The sequence below is a fragment of the Oncorhynchus masou genome, chromosome 30, assembly GCF_036934945.1.
Source record: "Oncorhynchus masou masou isolate Uvic2021 chromosome 30, UVic_Omas_1.1, whole genome shotgun sequence".
Classification (NCBI taxonomy): Eukaryota; Metazoa; Chordata; class Actinopteri; order Salmoniformes; family Salmonidae; genus Oncorhynchus; species Oncorhynchus masou.
In genome coordinates this window covers 42,100,345-42,128,052 of record NC_088241.1, presented here as the reverse complement: position 1 = coordinate 42,128,052, position 27,708 = coordinate 42,100,345, and the positions used below count along the sequence as shown (strand labels likewise).

Genomic DNA, 27,708 nt, shown 5'->3' with positions numbered 1-27,708 from the left:
TATTCCCGACAAAGTGCACTACTTTGGATAGGGCCAGGTTTAAAGTAGTGCACTATGTATGGAATACAGTGCCATTTGGGATGTTCCTTAAGACTGTTGTAATGAGAAAGCCGACTTGATTCGTTGTTTTATCTAAGTGGTGGTTACAGAGGGACTGAATTATCTTGGCTGTGCTGTTGGGATCCGCTGGTGTGGAATCAATTATGAACATGCCTGCATGGTCCGAGTGCCAAATGGCACCCTATTCCCTATATAGTACATTTATTTTTATTAATGCACTAGGTCCTGGTCCAAAGTAGTGCACTACGTCAGGAATAGGATAGCATTTGGGCAAGAAAGGGGGATAATTCCCTTTGCATGTATAGCTTGGCATTTTTGTTCCCAATAACAATCAAATAATGAGGTTACACTTGGTCAAAGAATGCGTGGTCTTTTCTTTCAGTATGTCTTTGTTCCTTTCAAACAGGGTGCTAATAGTTGAGGTAATGTCAACCTGCGAGGCATGCACAATCAAACTAACATTTATTTACCCTTTGAGTAATCCGTTTTAAATGGGAAACCGGATGGCTTTCAGCTCTGTGATACTTGTGCTTTAATTACAGCATCAAAATGTGATAATGTAAACAAGATGCAACAATGCAGTATAAACCATCTTAAAACTCCCAAAACATTGCGCTCTCACTCTCTTACACACACAGCCACCCAGTTGAAACATCCGTAGGCCTACACAAACGCTGCATGGCATGAGTTACATTATTCAAAACGTCTCGTTCTTAAAATATGCCAATTTTTGCTCACAAACAAACAAACAAAACCCATAACATTCACCCAACAGAACACAAAGAGCCACATAATCCACATATAATGACCTGGGCTTTATTGTCTTATATTATCGTAGAGTTCTGTCACTTTTTTTATTTTCATTATTCTTTTCAGCCTCCAGGTGGGACAAGAAAACCTCAAGGATAAATCCTGCCATTGGACTGGGCATTCAGATTCTGACGACACAGACAAAAAGTACTACTAGGAGTAGCACTGTTTTTGTGCCTTACTCTTCACAGAAGAGAGCACGTTTTTTTCCCCCAAGGGAAGGCACCCGACACTTGTGGTTTTTGGCCTTGCAGCCGTCTGGAGTTTGAAACGGTGAGATAAGAGAAAATTAGCCTTTCTCCATAGCTACCCCCATTAGCATTTTTTTTTGTCAGAAATTGGAATGATGATACATACAGCAATTGTAACTGCCATTCACCTCCCTTATCACCTATGCATAAACAAGTAACAAAATAATGAAGTCTGTCAATACGAAGAAGCTTACAATCATTTTTTTACCACAAAAACAGGAGAAAAATACAAAAATAACTCAATTCTGTTTTACAAAAATGTGTGTGGGGTTAAAATAATTAAAGGGGGGGGGGGGGGGGGGCATTGCATGAAAACAAGGAACCAAAATTATACAAAAGCAGCATTAATATTGATAAAAAAACAGAAAACAAAATCGATAAGTGCTTTGAATCAGAAGCATGAGAGAGATGCTTCTAGGAAGAGACTTCATCCCTAGTTTGTTACTTGTATCGGGATAACGTAAATGGAAGATCCCAGGAAGAGCTTTAACCCCGCTAAGTGAAGTGAACCAAAGCTGACCATGTCCTCCACCTCAGACTCTGTGGGGAGGTGAGCCAATCTGTATATCACCATTGAATTCCACATGATCCAAAGAAAAGCGCAGGGACCCAAAGGGGGGGAAAAACCTGCATTGTGTTTACAATATACAAAATACCCAGGAGTCCGTAGCTACCTAACATTTACTACAGCACAGGAACCAATGAAGGTACAGTGCAAAAAGAAAAAAAGGAAACTGTAAACACAGCACAATAAATAGATAAAACAGCAGGCTCTGCACCATGCATGTGATGAAACGTCTCTTCTGAAATGTCTCTTTCGTTTATACAACTCTCACATCTCACACTCACAAGTTTATCGCTTTTTTATTTTTATTCCCAAGTGCAAAACATCACAAATAAAACAAGTTTCTGTATTCAAGTAACATATATACAAGGGGGGTATTACAAATATTTAGTTACTGTACAGATACTAATTTGCCATATTCATAATTTACACAATGTCAATTTTTACTCTTATTAACAGTAACGAATACAAAAACAAAAACATTTAAAAAGCATGAGAGATGAGAATAGCAACCCATGTAATCCCCACAGTTGCCGTGGAAATGTGTCTGTCCGTACTCCGTATGTAGTCCGTTGTGTGTATGTGTGGGGAGTCCCGCTGACCACCCGCCTACCGTCCCTTTTGCATTCCCAATGCTACGATGCACAGCACCTAAAGAGTGGATTCAGAGAGTAGGAGCAGACTCTCAGCAGAGGACTGGTTGGCCAGCAGAGGGTTGGGTAGCGTTGGGCCTGGCTGGACTGTCATGGTAGCTAGCAGCACCACCACCACTCTGCTACGTCACCTCCATGGCCACTGTGTTGTCCGCTATACTGTTAAGAGCTGGTTTGTCTTGATCGTGATTATCCCTGCTAGAATACAAGACAAACACCATGTCAAAAACAGCTTCCATTAGACCCCTTATTAACTTTAACTCTGTATGTTGATAACATTTGTTTAACCTCGAGACTAGGGGGCAGTATTTTCATTTTTGGAAAAATAATGTTCCCAAAGTAAACGGGCTATTTCTCAGGCCAAGATGTTAGAATATGCATATAATTGACAGCTTAGGATAGAAAACACTAAAGTTTCCAAAACTGTAAAAATATTGTCTGAGTATAACAGACCTGATATTGCAGGCGAAAGCCTGAGAAAAATCCAATCAGGAAGTGACTCATTTTGAAACCTCTGCGTTCCTATGCCTCCCCATTGAGCATTGAAAGGTATATCAACCAGATTCCTTTTTCTATGGCTTCCCTAATGTGTCTACAGTGACAAGACATAGTTTCAGGCTTTTATTTTGAAAAATGAGCGTGAACGCCAACATTGCGTCAGTGGTCAGCTGGTGGCTCTCAGAGTGATTTGTGCGTAATAGACAAAGGCGGCCATTGCTCCTCTCGCTCCTACTAAGAAGCCAATTGTCCCAGTTGATATATTATCGAATAGATATTTGAAAAACACCTTGAGGATTGATTATAAAAAACGTTTGCCATGTTTCTGATGATATTATGGGTCGAATTTGGAATATTTTTCAGCGTTGTCGTGACCGCAATTTCCGGTGGATTTCTCAACAAAATGTGAAGAACAAACGGAGGTATTTCGGCTATAAAAATAATCTTTATGGAACAAAATTAACATTTGCTGTCTAACTGGGAGTCTCGTGAGTGAAAACATCTGAAGCTCATCAAAGGTAAACAATTTAATTTGATTGCGTTTCTGATTTTCGTGACCAAGCTGCCTGCTGCTAGCTGGACATAATGCTATGCTAAGCTATTGATAAACTTACACAAATGCTTGTCTTGCTTTGGCTGTAAAGCATAATTTCAAAATCTGAGATGACAGGGTGATTAACAAAAGGCTAAGCTGTGTTTCACTATATTTCACTTGTGATTTCATGAATATGAATATTTTCTAGTAAGATTTTTTGTCCGTTGCGTTATGCTAATTGGTGTAGTTGATGACAATTATCCCGGATCCGGGAGGGGTAGTTTCATGGCTTAACCAATTAATTAAAACAAATAACAGATTCATCACAACCCCTAACCTTATCATTTGTGAATAGCCTTGATCTGTGTCAGAGTATGTTTTTATAATAGCATTCAGTTAAAGTCAGGGCATGCCTTAATTAACCTGTTGAAACTCTGGGGGCGCTATTTCATTTTTGGATAAAAAGACGTGCCCGTTTTAAGCGCAATATTTTGTCACAAAAAGATGCTCGACTATGCATATAATTGATAGCTTTGGAAAGAAAACACTGACGTTTCCAGAACTGCAAAGATATTCTCTGTGCGTGCCCTAGAACATGAGCTACAGGCAAAACCAAGATGAAACGGCATCCAGGAAATCAGCAGGATTTTTGAGGCTCCGTTTTCCATTGTCTCCTTATATGGCTGTGAATGCGAGAGGAATGAGCCTGCCCTTTCTGTCGTTTCCCCAAGGTGTCTGCAGCATTGTGACGTATTTGTAGGCATATCATTGGAAGATTGACCATAAGAGACCACATTTACCAGGTGTCCGCCCGGTGTCCTGCGCCGAAATTGGTGCACAAAAGTCAGCTGCAAGTATTTTTCCATGGAATTCAGAGAAGAAAGCAGGCTTCCACGAACGATATATCAATGAAGAGATATGTGAAAAAACACCTTGAGGATTGATTCCAAACAACGTTTGCCATGTTTCGGTCGATATTATGGAGTTAATTCGGAAAAAGTTTGACGTTGTTGGTGACTGAATTTTCGGTTAGTTTCGGTAGCCAAATGTGATGTACAAAACGGAGCGATTTCTCCTACACAAAGATTCTTTCAGGAAAAACTGAACATTTGCTATGTAACTGAGATTCTCCTCATTGAAAACATCCGAAGCTCTTCAAAGGTAAATGATTTTATTTATTTGGTTATCTGGTTTTTGTGTAAATGTTGCGTGCTAAATGCTACTCAAAATGCTAAGCTAGCTTAGCATACTCTTACACAAATTAGTGAATTGCTATGGTTCAAAAGCATATTTTGAAAATCTGAGATGACAGTGTTGTTAAGAAAAGGCTAAGCTTGAGAGCGATTTTCAGAAATCATTAACGTTGCGTTATGCTAATGAGCCTGAGGCTTTATTCACGATCCCGGATATGGGATGGGGAGTATCAACAGGTTAAACAGTATGTTATTCAAAGTGAATTTGTTAGAATATGTTAAATCATCTCACCTGGATCCTATGTCCATGGTAGAAGCCCCGGTGACCTTGTTGGGCATCTGACAGTTGGTGTTGGCAGCCATCTTTAAGGCAGAGGAGGGCAGGGCTCCCAGAGCCCTGGGTATGTGGCTGTGGCGCGTGGTGGTGCCGCCCAGACTGGGGAGGACAGGGGAGGAGGGTACGCTCATACGGACGTTGTTCCCTATCAGGACCTGAGTGGTGGTGGAGTTGGCAGCGTTGCTACCCAAGTGGAGGGGATTCACGTGGGCGTTAGCTGGGGAGCTGAGGGAGGAGGCGGTGACAGGGGATGTAGTGGTGGAGGAGGGCTTAAGGAAAGTGGGGGCTGATGGAGGAGGAGTGGGAGTCTGGTTGGTGTTGGGGTGGTGGGTGTGGGTGGTGCTGGCGAGGTGTAAGCTTTTGTAAACTCCTGAGGGAGGGAGACATTAATACATTAGACTATACCATACATGTCATTCATCAGTAAAATGCTGTGAGGAGATGGGTAAAGAAAATACTTTGATAAGACTAGAGCACTTCCTCAACTCTACAGTCCTGTCTCTCTATTCAATTGTATTTATTTGCAAATCTGGTCTGCGTCCTACAATGGTACTCTATCCATATATAGTGCACTAATTTTAACCAGGGCCCAAAGAGCTCAGATCCCATTGGCGCTGCTGCTCACCTGAGCCTGGAAAGACCCCGTTGACACCACTTCCCAGAACCCCCTCCTCCTTGCCCTTGAAGGCCATCAGTTGGTCCGTGGTCACCAGGGCAGAGGCAGCAAACTGGGCGCTGGCCGAGTCTAACGTCTTAGATATTATACACTGGAGGAAGGACAGATGGAGACAGACCGAGTGATGTGATTGTACAACCACTGAGCATATTAAACATGGAAGAGTCAGTGAAATCAGTCATTCCCCTGGTTATTTTTTCAGACAGGATGCAAAGCTCCCTCAAAGCAACACAAAGGCTTTCTGGCTTCGAGGGCTTTCCCCGACTAAAACCAAATCTTGGTCGATCGATAGTGGTATTTTCTTTCGACCAATTGATTGGTCTGAATTTTAGAAACGTGTATTTTTAAAAAATATATAAAGACACCCTATGTGTTCTAATAAAATCAAATACATGTACCGAGCGTGTCTTATGCTTTAAACCTGTTAAGGCTATGCACAATACTGCCCCCTTTGGAGGAATTGCGTGCCCATAGTAAAACAGAAAAAAAAAAATCTGTCCAAAATTGCTAATATATGCATATAATAATAATTTTTGAATAGGAAACACTCTAAAGCTTCTAAAACCGTTCGAATTATGTCTGTATGTAAAGCAGAACTCACAGGGAAGCCATTCTCCCAAACTCTCTCTCTCATCAGGAAAGTTAGGCCAACTTTGACATCATCGCCCCCACCCTTCCCAACCAGCTACGGATCTGGGAACAGTTTGTCTTCAGCGTGATGTGTTCTTTCAATAGGGCGAGTAATGGAGAAAATCCCGTGAGCTTTGGCCCGTTGGCGGGCAAAATACTGAAGTGTCACGAGAATATAGCTGCGTGTCCTGGCGCAATTGTACACAGGGCATTCTTTGTTCCAGCTCGTCTGAGAAGAGTTGCGTTCTTTCGGTTGAATCGCCAATTGTTTCGTACGTTAATAACATCCTAAAGCTTGATTCTGCACTTAGTGTGACCAATTTAGTCGACATATAATATGTAATTTTGAAGTTTTGATGCGCAACTGTGCGGGACCAGAAGTCATTTTGGGTGCATTTCAGCTGAAGCTATTAGCATATGTTAATACAAAGACACACAACCTGAAACCAAACGATGCATTGGGTAAGTATGACTCATTCCACTACATTCTGATCGAAGACCATCAAAGGTAAGGGAATATTTAGGTGGTAATTTTTTATTTCTGTTGACTCCAACATAGCGCAGAAATATTGCTTACGTCTGAGCGCCGCCTCAGATTATTGCCTAGTGAACGAATTCTGTAACGTTAACAATAAATGTAACACAGCGGTTGCATTAAGAAGCAGTGTATCTTTCTAACTATATGTAGAACATGTATATTTAGTCAAAGTTTATGATGTGTATTGCTGTTATCTGGCGTTATCTGGCGGAGCTATCTATAATTTCTCCGTACATTTCTGTAGCATTTTTTGAACATGGCTCAATGTAAACGGAGATTTATGGATATAAATTGCATATAATTGAAAAACCCCCACAAATGTACTGTGTAACATGTCCTATTACTGTCATCTGATGAAGATTTTCAAAAGGTTAGTGAATTATTTTTCTTTTAATCCTACGTTTGTGATTGCATCTTTTGCTTGACAAAATGGCTACATATTGTATGTGTCTTTGTGGTGGTTTGACATACATATGTAATATGTTTTCGCCGTAAAACATTTTAGAAATCTGACTCGCTGGGTAGATGAACAAGGTGTTTATCTTTCATTTGAGCTATTGGGGGGGGGGGGGGGGTGCCCTTGGGGAACGTGGTAGCGTGATGTCGTTAACACTTTTTTAAACTACATTATTCCATGTGTTAACAAACTTTTGACTGACGCTTGACTAAGAAACGTAACGAAACAAGCAAACCTACACAAATACACACAAAGCCGTTTTGGAAAAGATGATGTGGTTATAGTAGGTGAGTGGCTGGTTTAGCAGAGCAGAGGAGTGCTACTGACCTGTGTGTTGGGTGGTGGTGCTGTGGATGTAGTAGTAGAGGATGGGTCTGTGTTTGCCTGCTGCTGTGCCTGTTGCTGTGCCTGTTGCTGCTGTTGGATCTGCTCAAGCTGCTGTTTCTGCATCAGGGCCAGCTGCTCCTGGTGCTGTTGGTACTGCTCTGCTGTGAATGCTACAGAGACAGGATAACAATGTTATACACACATGGGTTATACACAAACTGGTCACAGGAGAATGAATGAAGAGTCAGGGTTCATACACATTGACTGATGTCATGAAATTCCTTTTCCATGACTTAAACAAATTTCCATGACCAACAATTTGGGGCATCTATGTACGTATAAATAAACAAGCACCATGTGGTATTGACACTGGGAGCTCTCAGATCACATGTACCACCTCCTGTCATTAACCCCACCCCCACACACACACACACACAGTACAATACATCAAAGTGGAATACCTGTTAGGTAACTGTATAAAATGCAATTGTATTTGTTGTCCGTAGCTTATGCCTGACCATACCATAACCCCACCTCCACCAGGGCGCACTCTGTTCACAATGTTGACATCAGCAAACCGCTTGCCCACACAACGCCATACACGTGGTCTGCGGTTGTGAGGCTGGTTGGACGTACTACCAAATTCTCTCAAATGATGTTGGCGGCGACTTACGGTAGAGAAATGAACATTAAATTCTCTGGCAACAGCTCTGGTGGTCATAACTGCAGTCGGCATGCAAATTGCACGCTCCCTCAACTTAAGACAGCTGCGGCATTGTGTTGTGTGACAAAACTGCACATTTTAGAGTGGCCTTTTATTGTCCCCATTATACGGTGTACCTGTGTAATGATCATGCTGTTTAATCAGCTTCTTGAAATGCCACCCGTCAGGTGGATGGATTATCTTGGCAAATAAGAAATTCTTACGAACAGGGATGTAAACACATTTTTGCACAACATTTGAGATAAGCTTTTTGTGTGTATGGAACATTTCTAGTATCTTTTCTTTCAACTCACGGAACATAGGACCAAGACTTTACATTTTGTTAAGTGTATATTGGTAGGTGCTACCGAATGTCATTTTTGGTGAGTTTGGACATTTAAAAGCGAATGGTAGACATCATGCAAATTAACAGTACTGGCTCTGGAGCAGCATACATCCACTGGAGTCGCTAGGGCAACAGGCCTGACTGCTCTGAGAAGATGGAGGAGCAGCAGACAGGCTGAAAACCGAGAGGGAAAAAAACAAGGAAATCAAAAGAGAAGTGGAAGCTGTACAGAACTCAAACAAAGGGCTTTGACTTCACCATGGCAGAAAGCCAACAATATGATGTTCTGTCACCTTGATAACTAGCAAATTAAACTTAGGTGTCGCGTTTACGCAGAATTCTACTTTTCTCTGGTACTTTTATTGGTGAAGCCTCCTTTTCTCCGGTAGAATGCAAGAAAAACATAAGGAAATGTAACTGGCTACATTCTTTCTATGACAACAGAAAGATTATAGCCATGCATAGTTGTTCCCCAAAATACCTTGGTTTTTAATTGTAAGCTCATTTAGCTTCCAGTCACATAGCGATGCACTTCTCTTGTCATCTGATGAAAAAGAAGCTATTTTCTGACAAAGCTGTTTCACTAATGTAATTTCTGGAAAGGAAACTAAAGTTGAATGCCCCTGATCCCTCTATTGAAGCCAAAATTTAAATAAAGTATACTTTCAATATAATACACGGCCCTGTCAATACATAGCTGGACTCACCTGCTCCTGCTGGGAAACTACGGTAAGCTTCATAATGTAAAATAATGTGACAGGTGAAATGAAGAACGCAAACTGCTTCATCTTCTTACATATTGCACAAGTTGACTGCAGGTACTTACTTAAGTAACAACAATTATGAAAATGTACAGAAAAACTTAAATATTTATTTTCAATGGTATTGAAAAACCATCCCGTGGCTATTTCCAAATACCCTGGTATACAGACCAAGCCTAATGGTAGACTCAGTATTTTTAATCAACTGAAGCAAGCCAACAAATTTTATTCTGGAAATTCCCCTTTTTACTCTGGAAATTCACCTTAGAAGTATTTACTTTGCAGGCTGACTAGCATCCATTGAGTTGCACTGTCCCATACATTGGATTGTCAAATCAACTGGAAGCATCTACAAAACAAGCTTTCAAGAAAAATGTTGTTTTTTGTTTGTTTTTTGTTCCATCATCTTTGAAATGCAAGAGAAAGGCCAATATATGACTAAGGAATCTAGGCGCAATTTAGATTTTGGCCACTAGATGGAACCAGTGTATGTGCAAAGTTTTAGACTGATTCAATGAACCATTGTATTTCTGTTCAAAATGTATCAAGACTGCCCAAATGTGCCTAATTGGTTTATTAATAGATGTTAAAGTTCATAACTGTGCACTCAATAGCATTGTATTATTTCACTAAATAGCTCATGTATATTGGACAGTGCAGTTAGACTAACAATTTAAGCTTTCTTCCCATAGATGTCTATGCCGCGGGAAATTTTCTTGTTACTTACAACCTCATGCAATTCACATTAGCTTACGTTAGCTCAACCATCCCGCGGGGTAACACATCATGTATGTAGATGTTTAAAAAAGTAAATCAACTTCATATGTCCTTATTCGTGAGTGTCAGTGTACATTTTTCTGGGGCATGACGAAAACATCAATAAACATTAATAGCTAAAAAGTTCATTAGAGCGTACTGTATGTTTTGAATAGGCTACCTACTTATTAGTATGTTCTCTATCATATTTTATAGTCTAGGCCTACCTGCTGATGCAATGTCTGACTGGCTCTCTCTCTCTATGAGCAACGGCCCGTTCGTCTCGCACAGATGCAGGTGAGGTGCGCGCAATAAATCAAGGGCTAAAGTGTCATTCTTAAATGCCTAAATAAATAACGGAAATTATTAAATTCATTTCCATAACTTTTCAGATTTGATCATTTTCTAAAACTTTTCCGGGCCTGGAAAAACGCCATTTAAAAATTCCAGGATTTCCATGATAGAAAGATCCCTGGGAGTTTAGGTGATATGCAGATCCTATATTTCTCCACAACTCATAGTAAAGCAAAGAAAAGGCTGCACAGTGCACACGCTAGGCAATTTGCCACTCCAATGTCTATCTTTCATTTCCTGCATATACACAACTGTAATTGGCTCCAAGGCTGACTTCGTACACCTGTAGCTTGTCTTCTAGATAGAACAACATTCAATATCTTCACGAAGCTGGTGACTGTTTATTTGAGTCACTAGCATGGCTGATAGAAGACATAAAAAATAGCTAGCTTTCTACGACGTCAATTTTGTTCGGTGATAGGTCTACGGTTGTAATCAAATAATCAGACTCAGTATAACCCTCGATCTAAGTCCTAAATTTCCTAATTCGACCCTTACCGTGGCTGACAAAATGAATCACAATACCTAGCCCTCTATGACATTAGCCAGGAATATAAACTTGTCAGACTCACTCCTGTGATAACGTTTTTTTTTTCAGTTAACTCCGTAGATCAGATCAATAGTGCCTTGTGTGACTGGTCTAACAGGATACGCAGCTGCTAGTCTGTCTCAAACAAACTCACTCATTTCACTTCGCACGCCAAGACCGCATCCCAAATAGTGCTCTGTTCACTATAAAGTGCACATTAGCCTTAATCGAAGACTAACCATGTCTCTGGTGCGAGAGACTGCCAAAGCAAGTTGACAAAGCAATGACAAAAGAGCAATTTCATAGTAAGGTCAACCGGAGTATGAAAAAACTAAATGGCTTATTTCCTAATTAAACTACTTTCATATTTGCCTTGAAATGTGTGCCTTTTGAAGTAAAGACTACATTTGGACTATTTATTTGCCAAATTGAATGTTATTGTTACTACAAATAGAATACAAAGTTTCAAAATAAGCATTTGTCAACCAGATATGATAGCTTTCGGCAATGGCTCACAGAACTTGTTTTAGTACTGTGTTTCTAACCAAATCATAAGGTTAATGAAACCATATCAAACAAATGTTTGTCCATTGAGTGCTAGTATAGAATTCTAGTGAAGCTAGAAAGTTTATTTGGACAGGGAGTGTCACATCCATAATGTTTTTGATGAAAGGTTGTTACTGTGGATGCGTTTCAAGTATGATTGTATACAAACTTTCTGTGCAAAGCTAACTTTCATCTAGGGCTTAGGTGATGTATAAATGGGTTTTCTTTCTGTCAGTACTCGTTCTAAGCGTAACGGATGTGATCGTTACGGACGCATAACACGATCAATGACTCACTAGTCAGCAGCACTGCATAACGCGATCATAATAGAATGTTCATGCACTTCCTACCGCTTCAGAAGTGTGTTTATGTTAGTAAACAAGCTAGCGGGCAATCTGTGTGTGTGATCTATTTCGGGTGTACTCTCGTTCTCTTATGAACTGCAATCATGCGTTCTGCTAACTGGACCATTGCCTTAAATCACATGGCATAAAGGTCTTAAAGTCATAAAGATAATTAAAGTCTTGAAAATCCATAAGAAACTTTCACTGGTCATGCTGAGTTTGTTTACTTCCTTGAGTAACTACAGGTACCCTCCAGTGACAATATTTGTCTGCATCTGTGTAGTCTGCAGCTGTCAAGTCTCAGGTGATTTATGACCTGACAAGAAATGTCTGTGAAAGTGCAAACCGTGTGCCACTGATAGATTATAATTCAATGAAACATATTTGTTTTATCATTTCGCATAAAATGAAGTTCACAGGAAAGACATCTAACATAATGACATATGTCAAGATATAGTTGAGATGATAAGGGACGAGTGAGGAGTGAGCACAGCTATCTCAAATGAGAAGAGAATGAGAATGAAATGAGTATCAATCCCTGAGTCGAGGGTTAGACGTATAGGCAGAGTCTACAAAACATTAACTGCTCTTTCCATGACATGCACTGACCAGGTGAAAGCCATGATTCTTTATTGATGATGTCACTTGCTAAATCCACTTCAAATCTGTGTAGATGAAGAGAAGGAGACAGGTTAAAGAAGGATTTTTAAGCCTTGAGACAATTGACGTGGATTGTGTGCCATTCAGAGGGTAAATGGGCAAGACAAAAAATACAAGTGCCTTTGAATGGGGCATGGTAGTAGGTGCTAGACGCACCGGTTTGTGTCAAGAAGTGCAACGCTACTGGGACTCACGCCCAACAGTTTCTCGTGTGTATCATGAATGATCCACCCCCCAAAGGACATCCAGCCAACTTGACAACTGAAGCATTGAAGTCAATATGGGCCAGTATTCCCGTGGAACACTTTTGACACCTTGTAGAGTCCATATGGGGGGGGGGGGAGAAACTCTACAGTTTGTGGGATTGGTAACAGATAAAGACTGACTCTGATGCTGTTCAAGAGGAATTACCACACAGGATGTGTGTACATCTTCCCAGCCAAGGAGGACAAGGCTTGGGTGGCTGCAGGTCAAGTTGTCCAGTCCCTGTGTCCTTTTGTGGACAACGGGGGGAGGAGGTAACATTTCATAAAGCCTGATTTTGAGCCTGATGTGCCGGCAGATTAACTTCTCTGGGATAGGGGGCAGCATTTGAAATTTTGGATGAAAAGCATGCCCAAATTCAACTGCCTGCTACTCACCCCCAAAATATATGGTTTGAAAACACTCTGAAGTTTCTAAAACTGTTTGAATCATGTCTGAGTAACTTATTTAGCAGGCGAAACCCTGAGGACAAACCATTCAGATTTTTTTCTTTCTTCGAGGTCACTCTTTTTAATTGGTTTTCATTGGGAATCCAGATTTCTAAGGGACTTGCTTGCAGTTCCTACCGCTTCCACTGGATGTCACCAGTCTTTAGAAATTGGTTGAGGTTATTCCTTTGTGTAATGAAGACGTACAGCCAACTTGAATGAGGGTCACTTCATGTGTACTGTTTGATAGAGGCGCATGACCAGAAAGCATGCTTCAGTTTGTTTTCTTCCTGTATTGAACACAGATCATCCCCGTCTTCAATTTGATGGATTATTTACGTAAAAAAATACCTAAAGTTCTATTAAAAAAAAGTAGTTTGAAATGTTTTGGCAAAGTTCACAGGTAACTTTTGAGATTTTTTTGTAGTCACGTTGCGCAAGTTGGAACCGGTGTTTTTCTGGATCAAACTCGCCAAATAAATTGACATTTTGGATATATATGGACGGAATATATCGAACAAAAGGACCATTTGTGATGTTTATGGGACATATTGGAGTGCCAACAGAAGAAGCTCGTCAAAGGCATGATTTATATTTTTATTTCTGCGTTGTGTCCCGCCTGCTGGGTTGAAATATGTTATTTTGTTTATGGAGGTGCTATCGTCAGATAAGAGCATCGTTTGCTTTCGCCGAAAAGCCCTTTTGAAATCTGACATGTTGGCTGGATTCACAACACGTGTAGCTTTAATTTGGTATCTTACATGTGTGATTTAATGGAAGTTTGATTTTATAGGAATTTATTTGAATTTGGCGCTCTGCATTCTCTCTGGCTTTTGGCCAAGTGGGACGCTATCGTTCCACATATCCCAGAGAGGTTTTAAAGGGTATGAGATTAATAAAGCATGAGGTCATATTTTTTTATTTTTTGTATGTTTATTGTTACTCAGTAGGTGATTGATAAGAAACAAATATTTTAAATAAAACAGTCATTAAAGATCTAAAATGAAATGACTGAAACATTGTACATTTGAAATGCAGTGCAGTGGATCATTTGCGATCTGTCTTTTGGGACCCTGTCACATCCATAACAACATTTACCTCTAGTGTTATGAATTGTTGAGGTATATAGCACTCTAATTCAGAATGAAAACTGAGTTCTTCAAATACAGAAATGAAATGCATTTATGGTTGGTTAAGATGGGACCCACAAGTGCACATAGAGCCTATGCAATAATTATTCAATATACTTTATTTAACCTTTATTTTGCTAGGCAAGTCAGTTAAGAACAAATTCTTATTTTCAATGACGGCCTAGGAACAGTGGGTTAACTGCCTGTTCAGGGGCAGAACGACAGATTTTGTACCTTGTCAGCTCGGGGATTTGAACTTGCAACCTTTCGGTTACTAGTCCAATGCTCTAACCACTAGGCTTTCTTGTTTATTTGCGGTACACTGCATTGTCAGATGACAAAAGTATGATGAATTTTAGAAAATAAAACTTTAATATATAAACACTTATTATCCACAGCGTCACATCCATAACAGTCAATTGTCCTCTCTGAAGTGTGCATGCATATATATGTAATATATTATCATGCTGAAACATGAAGTGATGGCGGTGGATGTGTATATATGTATATACATACATACATATATATACATGTGTATGTGTATATATACATATATATACATGTGTATGTGTATATATACATGTGTATGTGTATATTTACATATGTATATATACACACACACACATACATACATATGTATGTGTATATATGTGTGTGTGTGTGTGTGTGTGTGTGTGTGTGTGTGTGTGTGTGTGTATATATATACATACACACGTACGTATATACATACACACGTACACACACATACACACACACACACGTACGTATATACACACACACACGTACGTATATACACACACGTACGTACATACATACACACGTACGTACATACATACACACGTACGTACATACATACACACGTACACACACGTACACGTACACACACGTACACGTACACGTACACACGTACACACACACGTACACACACACACGTACACACGTACACACGTACACACACACACACACACACATATATATATACACACGTACATATACACATATATACACATATACACACACACACACTTTTATATTTGCATCGTTGGTTTTTGTGTAGTCAATCCTTACTTTCAAAGCGGCTATTAATATTTTACCCTAAGATTGAGATTCAGACTTTTGCTGATGCATCCATTGTGACCTAAAATGCCTGTCCATTTCCATCACATCCATAACGGAAGTTGTTACGTCACTGTGGTATTATTTAGAATTGTGTCGACACTTCCCATTTAGGGTTCTACAAATATACACATTAACATTTTAATTTAAGCTTGATAAGAAAATTCTGAGAGACATTCGGTTTCTCATTTTATGTGCAAATGTCATATCCATAACACTACAATTGCCCTAATCCTAAGGTTACGGTGATGCACAAGGCTGTGCTGAACCACTGTAAAGGCCCATGTTTGAGCTCACAGACAGAGGTTAACCTCAAAGCCCAAGTCAAGACATTATCAATCCACATCCTATACTTAGCCAGTCGCTGCGGTTTGGGTCAATACATCTTTTCAGATTCCAGGTGTGGTTTGAGAATCATGTAACCTCTTATTGGGCCACTCTCTACACTGGGTCAAACCTCGGTCAAACATTTGACTGAGCCCATAAATACCTCCTTCAGAAAGATAGCTTATCAGGAGAAAAACTGGGCCTAGCTATGAACTAGCTCCTATGGTTATCCTTTCGATCTAAGCAAAACAGGTGTGACAGCCAGAACATAGGCTATTGGTAATACAATATACACTTCGTGACATCAAAAGTTGACTAAGTGAACATAAACATACACACCAGTGTCGACAGAAGCAAGTGCACAGCAAAATATGCCTCCCCAAAATGGTAATGCAGTTCAACATGTGGCCTAGAAAACCGCAAGGGGGTATGAAAGGAAAACACACTGATATGGCTGCCACCGACAAAATTTTTTTTTATTATTGGTCGACCAAGAGTCATCTAAATTCATCAACATTTTTAAACATGTATTTTCCCGTATACAGCTGTTTGAATAAAATACACCATTTGTAGGCTACTGAGCTTGCCTGATGCACTAAGCAATTAAATTAAAAATAACAAGTGACTTAAGAGGGAGGCAGAGATCAATATAGCAAAGTCAATAGGCTACGTTGAGGAACTATTATCATTCTCAATGGATGTAAAAACATTTGTTTACTGGCTGTTTGAGGCAAAGAAAAAATTACTTTGAGAAGCTCCACAGTGGTGGTGAGTTAAGACAATCAGAAATAGTATCAGATTCCCAAATGGGCACATTTACATGCCTACATTTACTCACAGGCCAGGTAGCCTAGGCCTATTTCTATGTGTAATCAGGTGAATGTCCTTACTCAAGATTGAAAGGAGAGCTCCAAACAAATGAATTAATAAATTGACAACTTGTGGAAGTTTTGTTTTATTTCATTCCATTTACAAGTGTAGCCTAGGTTGTGTGCGCTGCAAACAAATTGTCCACTCCAACAATGACAACAGTAAGCCTGCAATATAAAAATAATAATAAATTGAATGCATAAACAGAAATTATCATAACCAAACAAACATTGTAGATTAGAAATTATGGTAATTAATGGTAAATGTACTACTGGTGATACGGGTGTGCCATCCCTGCGACCTCCGCAATGGATTAGTCCACTGAGACAGGCGTCTCGTGTGTCATGCATTTAAAAAATATATATATATTTGGCATCATTCGACAAAAAGATATCTGTTGACCAACAACTAAACAATTGACCAAGCGACTAAATGGGATCATCCCTACACACCAAGGTTAGCTTTCTGACATCAAACATAATTCTAAAACGTAAAAATTCCTATAAAGTATAGAGCTCACCAGCTTGTAGTCCTAAAATCGTAAATTAGTTTGCAGTCTACTTCTGGTTTGTTCGCTATGCGAAAAGTGTATGGGGGTTTGGGATCAACGCTGCAAATAATTTAGGAAATCTGTTCTTTCCCACACAAAAAGAGACATGATTTTGTCAATGTATGAAATTATTATTATTTTCAAATAAAATCTATTTTTGGGCTTAGTTGTGGTAAATTTGCAGTCTACAAATTATTAGAATTATGCTCTGGTCCCCAACCGTCTACTCCATCAAAGCAAATTGGCACGTGTTCATATAAGGAAAATCAGTAAATTAATCAGGCCCTAATCTATGGACTTCACATGACTGGGAATAGAGATATGAATCTCTTGGTCACAGATGCCTTAAAAAAAAGGTAGGGGCTTGGATCAGAAAACCAGTCAGTATATGGTGTGACCAACAATTTGCCTCATGCAGCACGACATATCTGCTTCGTATAGAGTTGATCCGGGCTGTTAGTTGTGGCCTGTGGAATGTTGTCCCACTGGCTGGAACTGGAACATTCTGTCGTACACGTCAATCCAGAGTAGAGGACGACCGATTAATCGGAACGGACGATTAATTAGGGCCAATTTCAAGTTTTCATAACAATCGGAAATGGGTATTTTTGGACGCCGATTTAAATAGGTAAGTCAGTTAATACAAATGCTGTGTCAGATTTCAAAAAAACTTTACGGGAGAAAGCAAACAATGAAATAATCTGAGTACAGCCTTTAGACAACAAAGCAGCCAAAAAGATACCCGCCATATTGGGTAGTCAACATTACTCAGAAATAGCATTTTAAATATTCACCTACCTTTGGTTATCTTCATCAGAATGCACTACCAGGAATCCCAGTTCCACCATAAATGTTTGATTTGTTCGATAATGTCCATCAGTGATATCCAAATATCTTCTTTTGTTAGGGCGTTTGGTAAACAAATCCAAAAGCGTGTTCAGGTCGCGTCGAACAAAAAGTTCCAGCCCGTAGAAAGTTTACAGCCCGTAGAAACGTGCCAAACCAAGTATGGAATAAATCTTAAGGGTGTTTTTAACATAACACTTAATTAAGTTCAAAGTTCCTTTGTCTGTACAAATGAAGTGGAGCATAGCTACCTTTCACGTGAGCGCGCCAGACCGAGGCCGTGGCACTCTGCCAGACCACTCACTCAAAGTGCTCTTATGAGCCCCTCCTTTAGAGTAGAATCCCCAAAACAGGTGCTAAATACCGTTGACATCTATTGGAAGCCTTGGGAAGTGAAACATAACTAATAATATCCCACTGTATCTTTAATGGGGGCTGAGCTGATAAACTACAAACCTCAGATTTCCCACTTCCTGGTTGAATTATTTCTCAGGTTTTGCCTGCCATATGAGTTCTGTTATACTCAGACATCATTCAAACTGTTTTAGAAAACACTCTGAAGTTTCTATCCACATTTACTAATTATATGGATTATTTCTCTCCTTGCCACTACCTGGGCTCGAACAATTTGTATTTCATATACGTTTGACTATTGGATGTTCTTATAGGCACTTTAGTATTGCCAGTGTAACAGTATAGCTTCCATCCCTCTCCTTGCCGCTACCTGGGCTCGAATCAGGAACACAGACAACAGCTACCCTCGAGCAAGGGGAACATCTACTCCAAGTCTCAGAGCGAGTGACGTTTGAAACACTATTAGCGCGCACCCCGCTAACTAGCTAGCCATTTCACATCTGTTCCACCAGCCTAATCTCGGGAGTTGATAGGCTTGAAGTCATAAACAGCGCAATGCTTGAAGCACAGCGAAGAGCTGCTGGCGAAACGCACAAAAGTGCTTTTTGAATGAATGCTTACGAGCCTGCTGGTGCCTGCCATCGCTCAGTCAGACTGCACTATCAAATATCAAATCATAGACTTAATTATAACACACAGAAATACGAGCCTTAGGTCATTAATCTGGTTGAATCCGGAAACTATAATTTCGAAAACAAAACGTTTATTCTTTTAGTGAAATATTGAACCGTTCTGTATTTTATCTAACGTATGGCATCCACAAGTCTAAATATTGCTGTTACATTGCACAACCTTCAATGTTGTCATAATTACGTAAAATTCTGGCAAATTAGTTTGCAATGAGCCCGGCGGCCCAAACTGTTGCATATACCCTGACTCTGCGTGCAATGAGCGCAGGAGAAGTGACAATTTAACCTGGTTAATATTGCCTGCTAACCTTTCTTTTAGCTAAATATGCAGGTTTAAAAAATATATACTTCTTTGTATTGATTTTAAAAAGGCATTGATGATTATTGTTAGGTACATGTTGGAGCAACGACAGTCCTTTTTCGCGAATGCGCACCGCATCAATTATATGCAATGCAGAACATGCTAGATAAACTCGTAATATCATCAACCTTGTGTAGTTATAACTAGTAATTATGATTGATTGATTATTTTTTCCAAGATAAGTTTAATGCTTGCTAGCTAGCAACTTACCTCACTCGCATAACAGGCAGGCTCCATGTGAGGCAGGTGGTTAGAGTGTTGGACTAGTTAACTGTAAGGTTGCAAGATTGAATCCCTGAGCTGACCAAGGTCGTTCTGCCCCTGAACAAGGCAGTTAACCCACCGTTCCAAGGCCATCATTAAAAATAAGACTGTTCTTAACCTCTTAGAGCAAGCTGACACGCTAGCATCTCACCTTGCCAACAAGAAATGCAAATGCACAACGCCAAATGCTAATAGCACTCGTTAAAACTCAAACTTTCATTAAAACACACATGCAGGGTACTCAATTAAAGCTACACTCGTTGTGAATCTAGCCAACAAGTCAGATTTTTAAAATGCTTTTCGGCGAAAGCATGAGAAGCTATTATCTGATAGCATGCAACACCCCGAAATACCTGAAGGGGACGTAAACAAAATAATTAGCGTAGCCGGCGCTATACAAAACGCAGAAATAAAATATAAAGCATTCATTACCTCTGACGAGCTTCTTTGTTGGCACTCCAATATGTCCCATAGACATCACAATTGGGTCTTTTTTTTCGATTAAAATCGGTCCATGTATACCCAAAATGTCCATTTATGAAGTCTGTGTGATCCAGGAAAAAACACTGTTTCAAAACGCAACGTCATTTTTTTTAATTAAAAAAGTTGCCTATAAACTTTGACAAAACACTTCAAACTACTTTTGTAATCCAACTTTAGGTGTTAGTAAACGTTAATAATCGATCTAATTCATCACGGGGCGATCTGTATTCAATAGCAGCAGGTCTTGAAATGATGGTCGATATTCTCTGTACCAAAACTGCCTTTGTTATGCCCTGATGACAGGAAGTGCCTTTTCTTCATTGCACCAAGGAATAACTTCACCCCAATTGCCAAGACTGGCGACATCGTGTGGAAGCTGTAGGAATTGTCAACTGGGAGCCATCTATTTTCCCTTGCCATAGACAACTGGCGCATTGATTTTTTTTTTTTGGGATCAGTTTTCCTTGGGGTTTTGCCCGCAACACACGTTCTGTTATAGTCACAGCCATGATTTAACCAGTTTTATAAACTTCTGAGTGGCTTCTATCCACACATACTAATCATATGCATATACTATATTCCTGGCATGAGTAGCAGGACGTTGAAATGTTGCGCGAATTTTAACAAAATGTTGAAAAAAGTAGCCCGATCTCTAAGAGGATCCCTGTCTAGGAACCCCGTTCCGCAAGCGGACCCCCTCGCAACAGCCAGTGACAGTGCTGGGTGCCAAATTCAAAACAACAAAACTCTCAATTAAAATTCCTCAAACATTTTACACCATTTTAAAGATAAAATTCTCATTAATATAGCCACAGTGTCTGATTTCAAAAAGGATTTACAGCGAAAGCACCACAAATTATTATGTTAGGTCACCACCAAGCCACAGAAAAACAGCCATTTTTCCAGCCATAGAGAGGAGTCACAAAAAACAGAAAGAGAAAATGAATCACTAACCTTTGATGATCTTCATGAGATGACACTCATAGGACTTCATGTTACACAATACATGTATGTTTTGTTTGATAAAGTTCATATTTATTAAAAAAAAATCTGTTTACATTGGCGCGTTACGTTCAGTAGTTCTAAAACATGCGGTGATTTTGCAGAGAGCCACATTAATTTACAGAAATACTCATAATAAACATTGATAAAGATACAACTACTATACATGGAACTTTAGATAAACCAAAATGAACATGTTTCATTTTTTTGAGGCTAAATGTATTTTATTGATGTATCAAGTTAAAATAAGTGTTCATTAAGTATTGTTGTAATTGTCATTATTACAAAAAAAACAATAATAAAAAAAAAAAAAAAAAACCCCCGTCTGATTAATCGTTATCAGCCTTTCATGGTCCTCCAATAAATGGGATCGGTGTCGGTCAACCTCTAATCCAGAGCATCCCAAACATGCTTAATAAGTGATCTGTCTGGTGATTATGCAGGCCATGGAAGATATGGGACATTTTCAGCTTACAGGAATTGTGTACAGATCCTTAAGACATGGAGCCGTGCATTATTATGCTGAAACATGAAGTGATGGCGGCGGATGAATGGCACAACAATGGGCCCCAGGATCTTGTCATGTTCTCTCTGTGCATTCAAATTGCCATCGATAAAATGCAATTGTGCTCGTTGTCCGTAGTTTATGCCGGCACATTGCATATTCCCAAAATCACCAAGGGGCACGCCGTTCACAACCTTAACATCAGCAAACCGCAGGCAAACACATAGCCATACACGCTGCCAGGTACAGTTGAAACCCGGGATTCATCCATGAAGAGCACACTTCTCCAGCGTGTTAGTGGCCATCAAAGGTGAGCATTTGCCCACTGAAGTCAGTTATGACGCCAAACTGCAGTCAGGTCAAGACCCCGGTGAGGACAACGAGCACGCAGATGAGCTTCCCTGAGACGGTTTCTGACAGCGTGCAGAAATTATTTGGTTGTGCAACCACCCAGTTTCATCAGGTGTCCATTTGGCTGGTTTCAGACAATCCCGCAGGTGAAAAAGCCGGACGCGGAGGTCCAAGTTACACACGGTCTGCTGTTGTGAGGCCGGTTGGACCTAATGCCAAATTATCTAAAGCGATGTTGGAAGCCGCACATGGAAGAGAAACGAACATGACATTTTCTGGCAAACGGTCTGGTGGACATTCTTGCAGTCAGCATGCCAATTGCACGCTTCTTCAAAACCATTGACATCTGTGGCATTGTGTTGTATCACAAAACTGCACATTTTAGAGTGGCCTTTTATTGTCAACAGCAAAAAGTGAACCTGTAAAATGATGATGCTGTTTAATCAGCTTCTTGATATGCCACACCTCAGGTGGATGGATTATTTTATTTCAGCTCATGAAACATGGCATCAACATTTTACATGTTGCGTTTATATTTTTGATCAGTGTAGTTGCCAATAGCAGTCAGTTAACAAGACCGTCGTGAATTATGAAGCCTTTAAATGATTGTTCAAAATAAATAAATGCTTAAAAATGCACAAAATGTGATGTTATCTGTTGATGATTTCATAGAACATACAACATGCAAACGTCATTGGATGTGGCGTGCGCGAGCGTTGCAAAATAGATTTACATATTACATGTTATTCAATCATTTCACCTACACCGCTCACACACGTGAACAAGCGCTAAAATAGAACTTTGATCTATTTGAAATGATCCACAAGTTCCTTCCTTATTGGATATCAGGATGCGTGAAAGACAAACGAGAGAATAATAAAAGATAACTAAAAACAAACTAGGTTTACCTTTTAATCTGTGGATTAACTGTCAGAGAAGAGAAACACAATTGTGTAGGACGCTGGGTCAAAATTCTACAAAGACCAATCTAAAATGACAATATGCATGTCATGTAAAATAACAAACCCAATGTTTATCTCCCAGGACAACAGCTAGCTAGCTAAATGTCCATGAATGTGCCCTGTGTTTTGACCTGCCACAAAATCTATATAATTGATTCACAGTTGAGTTTGGTATTTTAACCTGTGTGTCATGATCGCGTCTGGAGGGATAGACAAAATCAACATGAGCCGGTGTAGTCAGCATGTAAGATCTCCTAAGCCTGTGTTTAACACGGACCTTATTTTCAGCGTTGATACAAAAACCGCAGTACTTCCCCCACAGGCTTTGGTCAACGATGCCATGGCGGAGTTAGCCTCCACTATTGCCTACAAAAAGACACCATTACTATTGCTCTCCATATTGCAGTCTTCAGACACCATAGCATGAAGGATAGGACTATCAAGGCGAAACTCGAACAAGCCAAGACTCTAGCTTGAGATACCTATATGACGACCAGAGCAGTAAGCCTGACAGTGTTTAGCATGCAGCAGACTCATCTCGACAGCCATTGGCCCTCTTCTGAATCTAATTATACGACACCATTTCTAATTGACTCCCCGAGCTGGGAGAACAGGAATTAATGTACTCTTATAAGGAAGCAGCGTATGAATGAAGAATGTTCATTTGGTTTACAGCCAGAAAAGGCGTCGCTTTCTGAAGGAGAAAAATACACCATTAAATACCTAATCAGGATCAGATACAGAATAGCTGAACAGTGAGCCTTTAAAAATGCACATTTATCTCTCCTTCGCACCCTCCCTCTTGCAGGCACACGCAGGCACATACACTAAACAATGGTAGCTCACAATTTCATGCATGGAGACATTTTCCAATTACACCCCTCCCCACATACCACACACACACACACACTCACTCAAAGCCTGCTCAATTCTCTCATTCTGATTCACACTAAACCTTTATAGCTCTGCCAGAACAAAAAAAACGGTCTTTTCAAGAAACAATGCTCCTGTGACTAGGTCAAAACAAACGCCTCCTCTCCCTGCCAAACACATATATTTATCCGATTTCTAAAGAGAATACCTGTCCTCAAGAGCATCAAAATAGTGCCCTAAAGCAAGGGGGTGGAATACTACATCCCAAATGACGCCCTATTCCCTTTATAGTGCACTACTTTTATTTTTACGAGTGCCCTATGGGCCATGGGTCCATTTCCACAAAGCATCTCAGAGTAGGAGTGCTGATCTAGGATCAGGTCCGCCCTTTTAAACTATTATTTAAAAGTCAAAACTTATCCTAGGGACAGCACTCCTACTCATAGATTCTTTGAGGATATGGCCCAGGTCAAAACTTAAGTAGTACATTATATAGGGAATAAGGTGCTATGTGGAACACAGAATAGCAGATATTCCTCCGCCACTGGGCTGGGGTACATTACATTCAGGACTGAGGCACAGCAAACTCTTAACAAACCAGTACTCAGAAACAGCACATACCATACCTATATCTGCATTGTATAGCGCCTGTAAAGCGAAGTGGTAAGTGACAGAAACAAACACCCTTCAGTACTCTCAAGCAGGACTTGGCAGGTTGCCCACAATAGCTGAATTCTAGCGTAAACCACAAAGCAGGAGGAGCACAACTCACCAGTAACGGGTGTAGCTCCTGGGCCAGTGCGGGGTAGGGCGTTAGCTCCACTCCCCAAGAGCCTGCTCTGTCCCAAGGACGTACTCCGCGTAAATCCTCTAAATCCTCTGTAGCGTGAGATGTCACCACCCAGGGGGTGATGGGATAGCGTCCGCGGCCTAAAGTGCCTCCAGCGGCCTGACTTAATGTTCAACAGAATCTCACTGAGGTCCACAGATGACGGAGAGGAAGAAGAGGGGTGGTGGTTGTTGGGAGCATTGGTTCGGTCCGAGGTATTGGTGTCTGAGGTACTGGCAGGCGCTGCGCTGCGGAGAGGAGAGCTTGTGGGAGGAGATGAGGCTTGAAGTGATTCGGTCTCGGGGTCCGAGTCCAGGCTGTGGAAAATATTGTCCAGATCTGTGTGCGCTCTGTCCAGCAAAACTCTGAAACAGAATCAGAGAGACTCGTTACAATCACAGCAACGATAACACCAAACTGAGTCCTATATGGCACCCTATTCCCTATATAGTGCACTGCTTTTGACCAGGGCCTATAAGGCTCTGGTCAAAAATAGAGCAACCCTGGTCAAAAGTAGAGCATTATATAGGGAACACATGCCTTGGTCAAAAGTATATAGAGAAAACAGAGTTCCATTTGGGACACATCCACAGACTCCTGTTTACACAACATGAGATAGTAGGCCGTGGATATATTTAGAGCAGAGGTCTTCACGGATCTACCTTTACCCGAATACCCGAGACCCGATCCGGGACCCAGAATTCTAAATGATGTCACAGGTAGGGCTGTGTCGGTCATGAAATTTAGTCAGACGTGATTTGTCAAGCAAATAACTGTCGGTCCCAAGGTAATTGACCAGTAATTAACATAAACACATTTAGCATCGCCTGGTTTCCACACGTGGTCTGCATCAGTGGTTTGTAGGCTGTTGGAACATCTACATTAAAAAAAGAAGTATAATAAATACATGTAATACAGCCTTCACCGTCACAATAAATCCATTATTTATTTTAGACCGGTCTAAAGAAGCATGATATGAAGAAAATGTGGTCTATTTCAGAAGAATATAAGGACTCAGAGTATTCTAAGTTAGGTCCTAATGTGGATACGCCAAATGGCTGTGGGCTAGACTAGTTCATTTAGAAGACAAGATTTGCTTAGAATTCCGTGGCAATACTTAAAATTATTTTATAGTATGAAGAAAACTGAACAAAACTTAATAAAAATATATTTTTGTTTTTGATGGATGGCGCTAAATACAGGGAAATTCTTGAGGGAAACCTGTTTCAGTCTTCCAGAGATTTGAGACTGGGACGGGGGTTCACCTTCCAGCAGGAAAATGATCCTACGCATACTGCTAAAGCAACACTTGAGTGGTTTAAGGGGAAACATTTAAATGTATTGGAATGGCCTAGTCAAAGCCCAGACCTCAATCCAATTGAGAATCTGTGGAGATTGCTGTACACCAGTGGAACCCATCCAACTTGAAGGAGCTGGAGCAGTTTTGGATTGAAGAATGGGCAAAAATTCCAGTGGCTAGATGTGCCAAGATTCTGTTTTTTTGAGTCTTATTTCTTGCTTGTTTCACAATAAAAAATACCTTGCATCTTCAAAGTGGTAGGCATGTTTTGTTTTACACATGATACAAACCCCCAAAATTATATTTTAATTCCAGGTTGTAAGGCAACAAAATAGGAAAAATGCCAAAGGGGTGAATACGCACGCCACTGTATGCCAGTTAAGCTCTAAACCCTTTGTAAAGCAAATTAAAATGTTCTTAACTGTAAGAAGTTATTTGATAATTTTAGTTATGATACAAACCTTATTAAAACATATAGGCCTAGGCTACATGCGGTGTGCGACTGATTTCAAAGAGTGTTGGGAAAAGTCAGTTTCTGGGTATCATTCACAAGTGATAATATATAATTTACACGTGATAGGGTAATAGTCACCCATCAGACTATTCTTGATTTAATCTGGTCTTTACATATACTAAATAATATGTGTCAAATTTGTTTTGATTTAGAATGTCTCGAAACAGGGGCAGTGGGGAAAAAAACACGTCATCTATGCACTTAAATAACGAATGGAGAACGCTTTCATGCCACCCAGGTAGGCTATACTCCTGTTCCAATTTGTAAGTCGCTCTGGATAAGAGCGTCTGCTAAATGACTTAAATGTAAATGTTGTAAAGATAAACAATGTGCTTAATATTAGGAAAATTGAGAAATAAATAGTAGGCGTAGGCCTAGTCTATAGAAAGCTGATGGGATCCTCTTTTTAGTCGTGGCCATTACTGTTTTCTCACGCAATTGCATAGCCTATAGAAATGTTGAGCAACATGAGCTCTCATGAAGTGTTTGATTCCATTTTCATTTATGTCCGAGTGATTAGAGGGACAATAGAGTGCTGAGTAGCAGGCAGTTAGCAAGTTTGGTAGACTACTAACGACCAGCAGCAGAGCTTGGAGAAGCCTATCTACTGTGACTAAACGGTCTTGTGGAATTCAACTGCCTTCCTGACTCATAACCACCAGTGTGGCGGTAATACGGTCACCGCAACAGCCCTAGTAACAGGTCTTGGTCAGATCTGATATGATTGTCACGGGGATGTGTAATTTTAACTGACTTGTCCGGAAAGGCCTGTACAGATCCAGATCCAAACGACTGCTGCAGTAGAGAGAGAAATAAATTGTATAATTTATGCTCCTGCTTTTCACAAGTGGCACATGTAGCTTGCTTGCCAATCATAAATCATCAAAGCGGCAATAGACAGGTTGACTGACAATGTTACGAAAATCATGCGCACGCATCTATGTGGCCGGAAGGTGTGCTTTATTATTCATAACGGTCAAATAGCGAGCAACAATGACAAGAAGCTTCCATGTGGGGAATCATTTCAGCTTGTTGTATTTTGTTAATGATACCTTATTTTGACTGATGCCATGTCTATGCTAATATGGCCCAAATGTACTAGGTAGCTAACCAACAACTGTAACAATGCATTTGAGAGACAAGAAGTGCTAATTGTGCAAA

General features: G+C 40.2%; 1 protein-coding gene across 1 annotated transcript in view; it reads right to left on the bottom strand.

Annotated features, from left to right (window-relative positions):
- Nucleotides 1-574: 574 nt before the first annotated feature.
- The window catches only part of LOC135522622 (enhancer of polycomb homolog 1-like), a 51,594-nt gene continuing 24,460 nt past the window's right edge, over nt 575-27,708 (bottom strand). The window contains exons 10-14 of the mRNA XM_064949060.1: nt 24,677-25,098; nt 7,531-7,700; nt 5,528-5,669; nt 4,858-5,272; nt 575-2,537 (exon numbers count right to left, since the gene is read on the bottom strand). Coding sequence (XP_064805132.1) covers nt 2,462-2,537; nt 4,858-5,272; nt 5,528-5,669; nt 7,531-7,700; nt 24,677-25,098 — 1,225 coding nt within the window. The 3' untranslated portion in view covers nt 575-2,461. The remainder of the gene's footprint in view (nt 2,538-4,857; nt 5,273-5,527; nt 5,670-7,530; nt 7,701-24,676; nt 25,099-27,708) is intronic.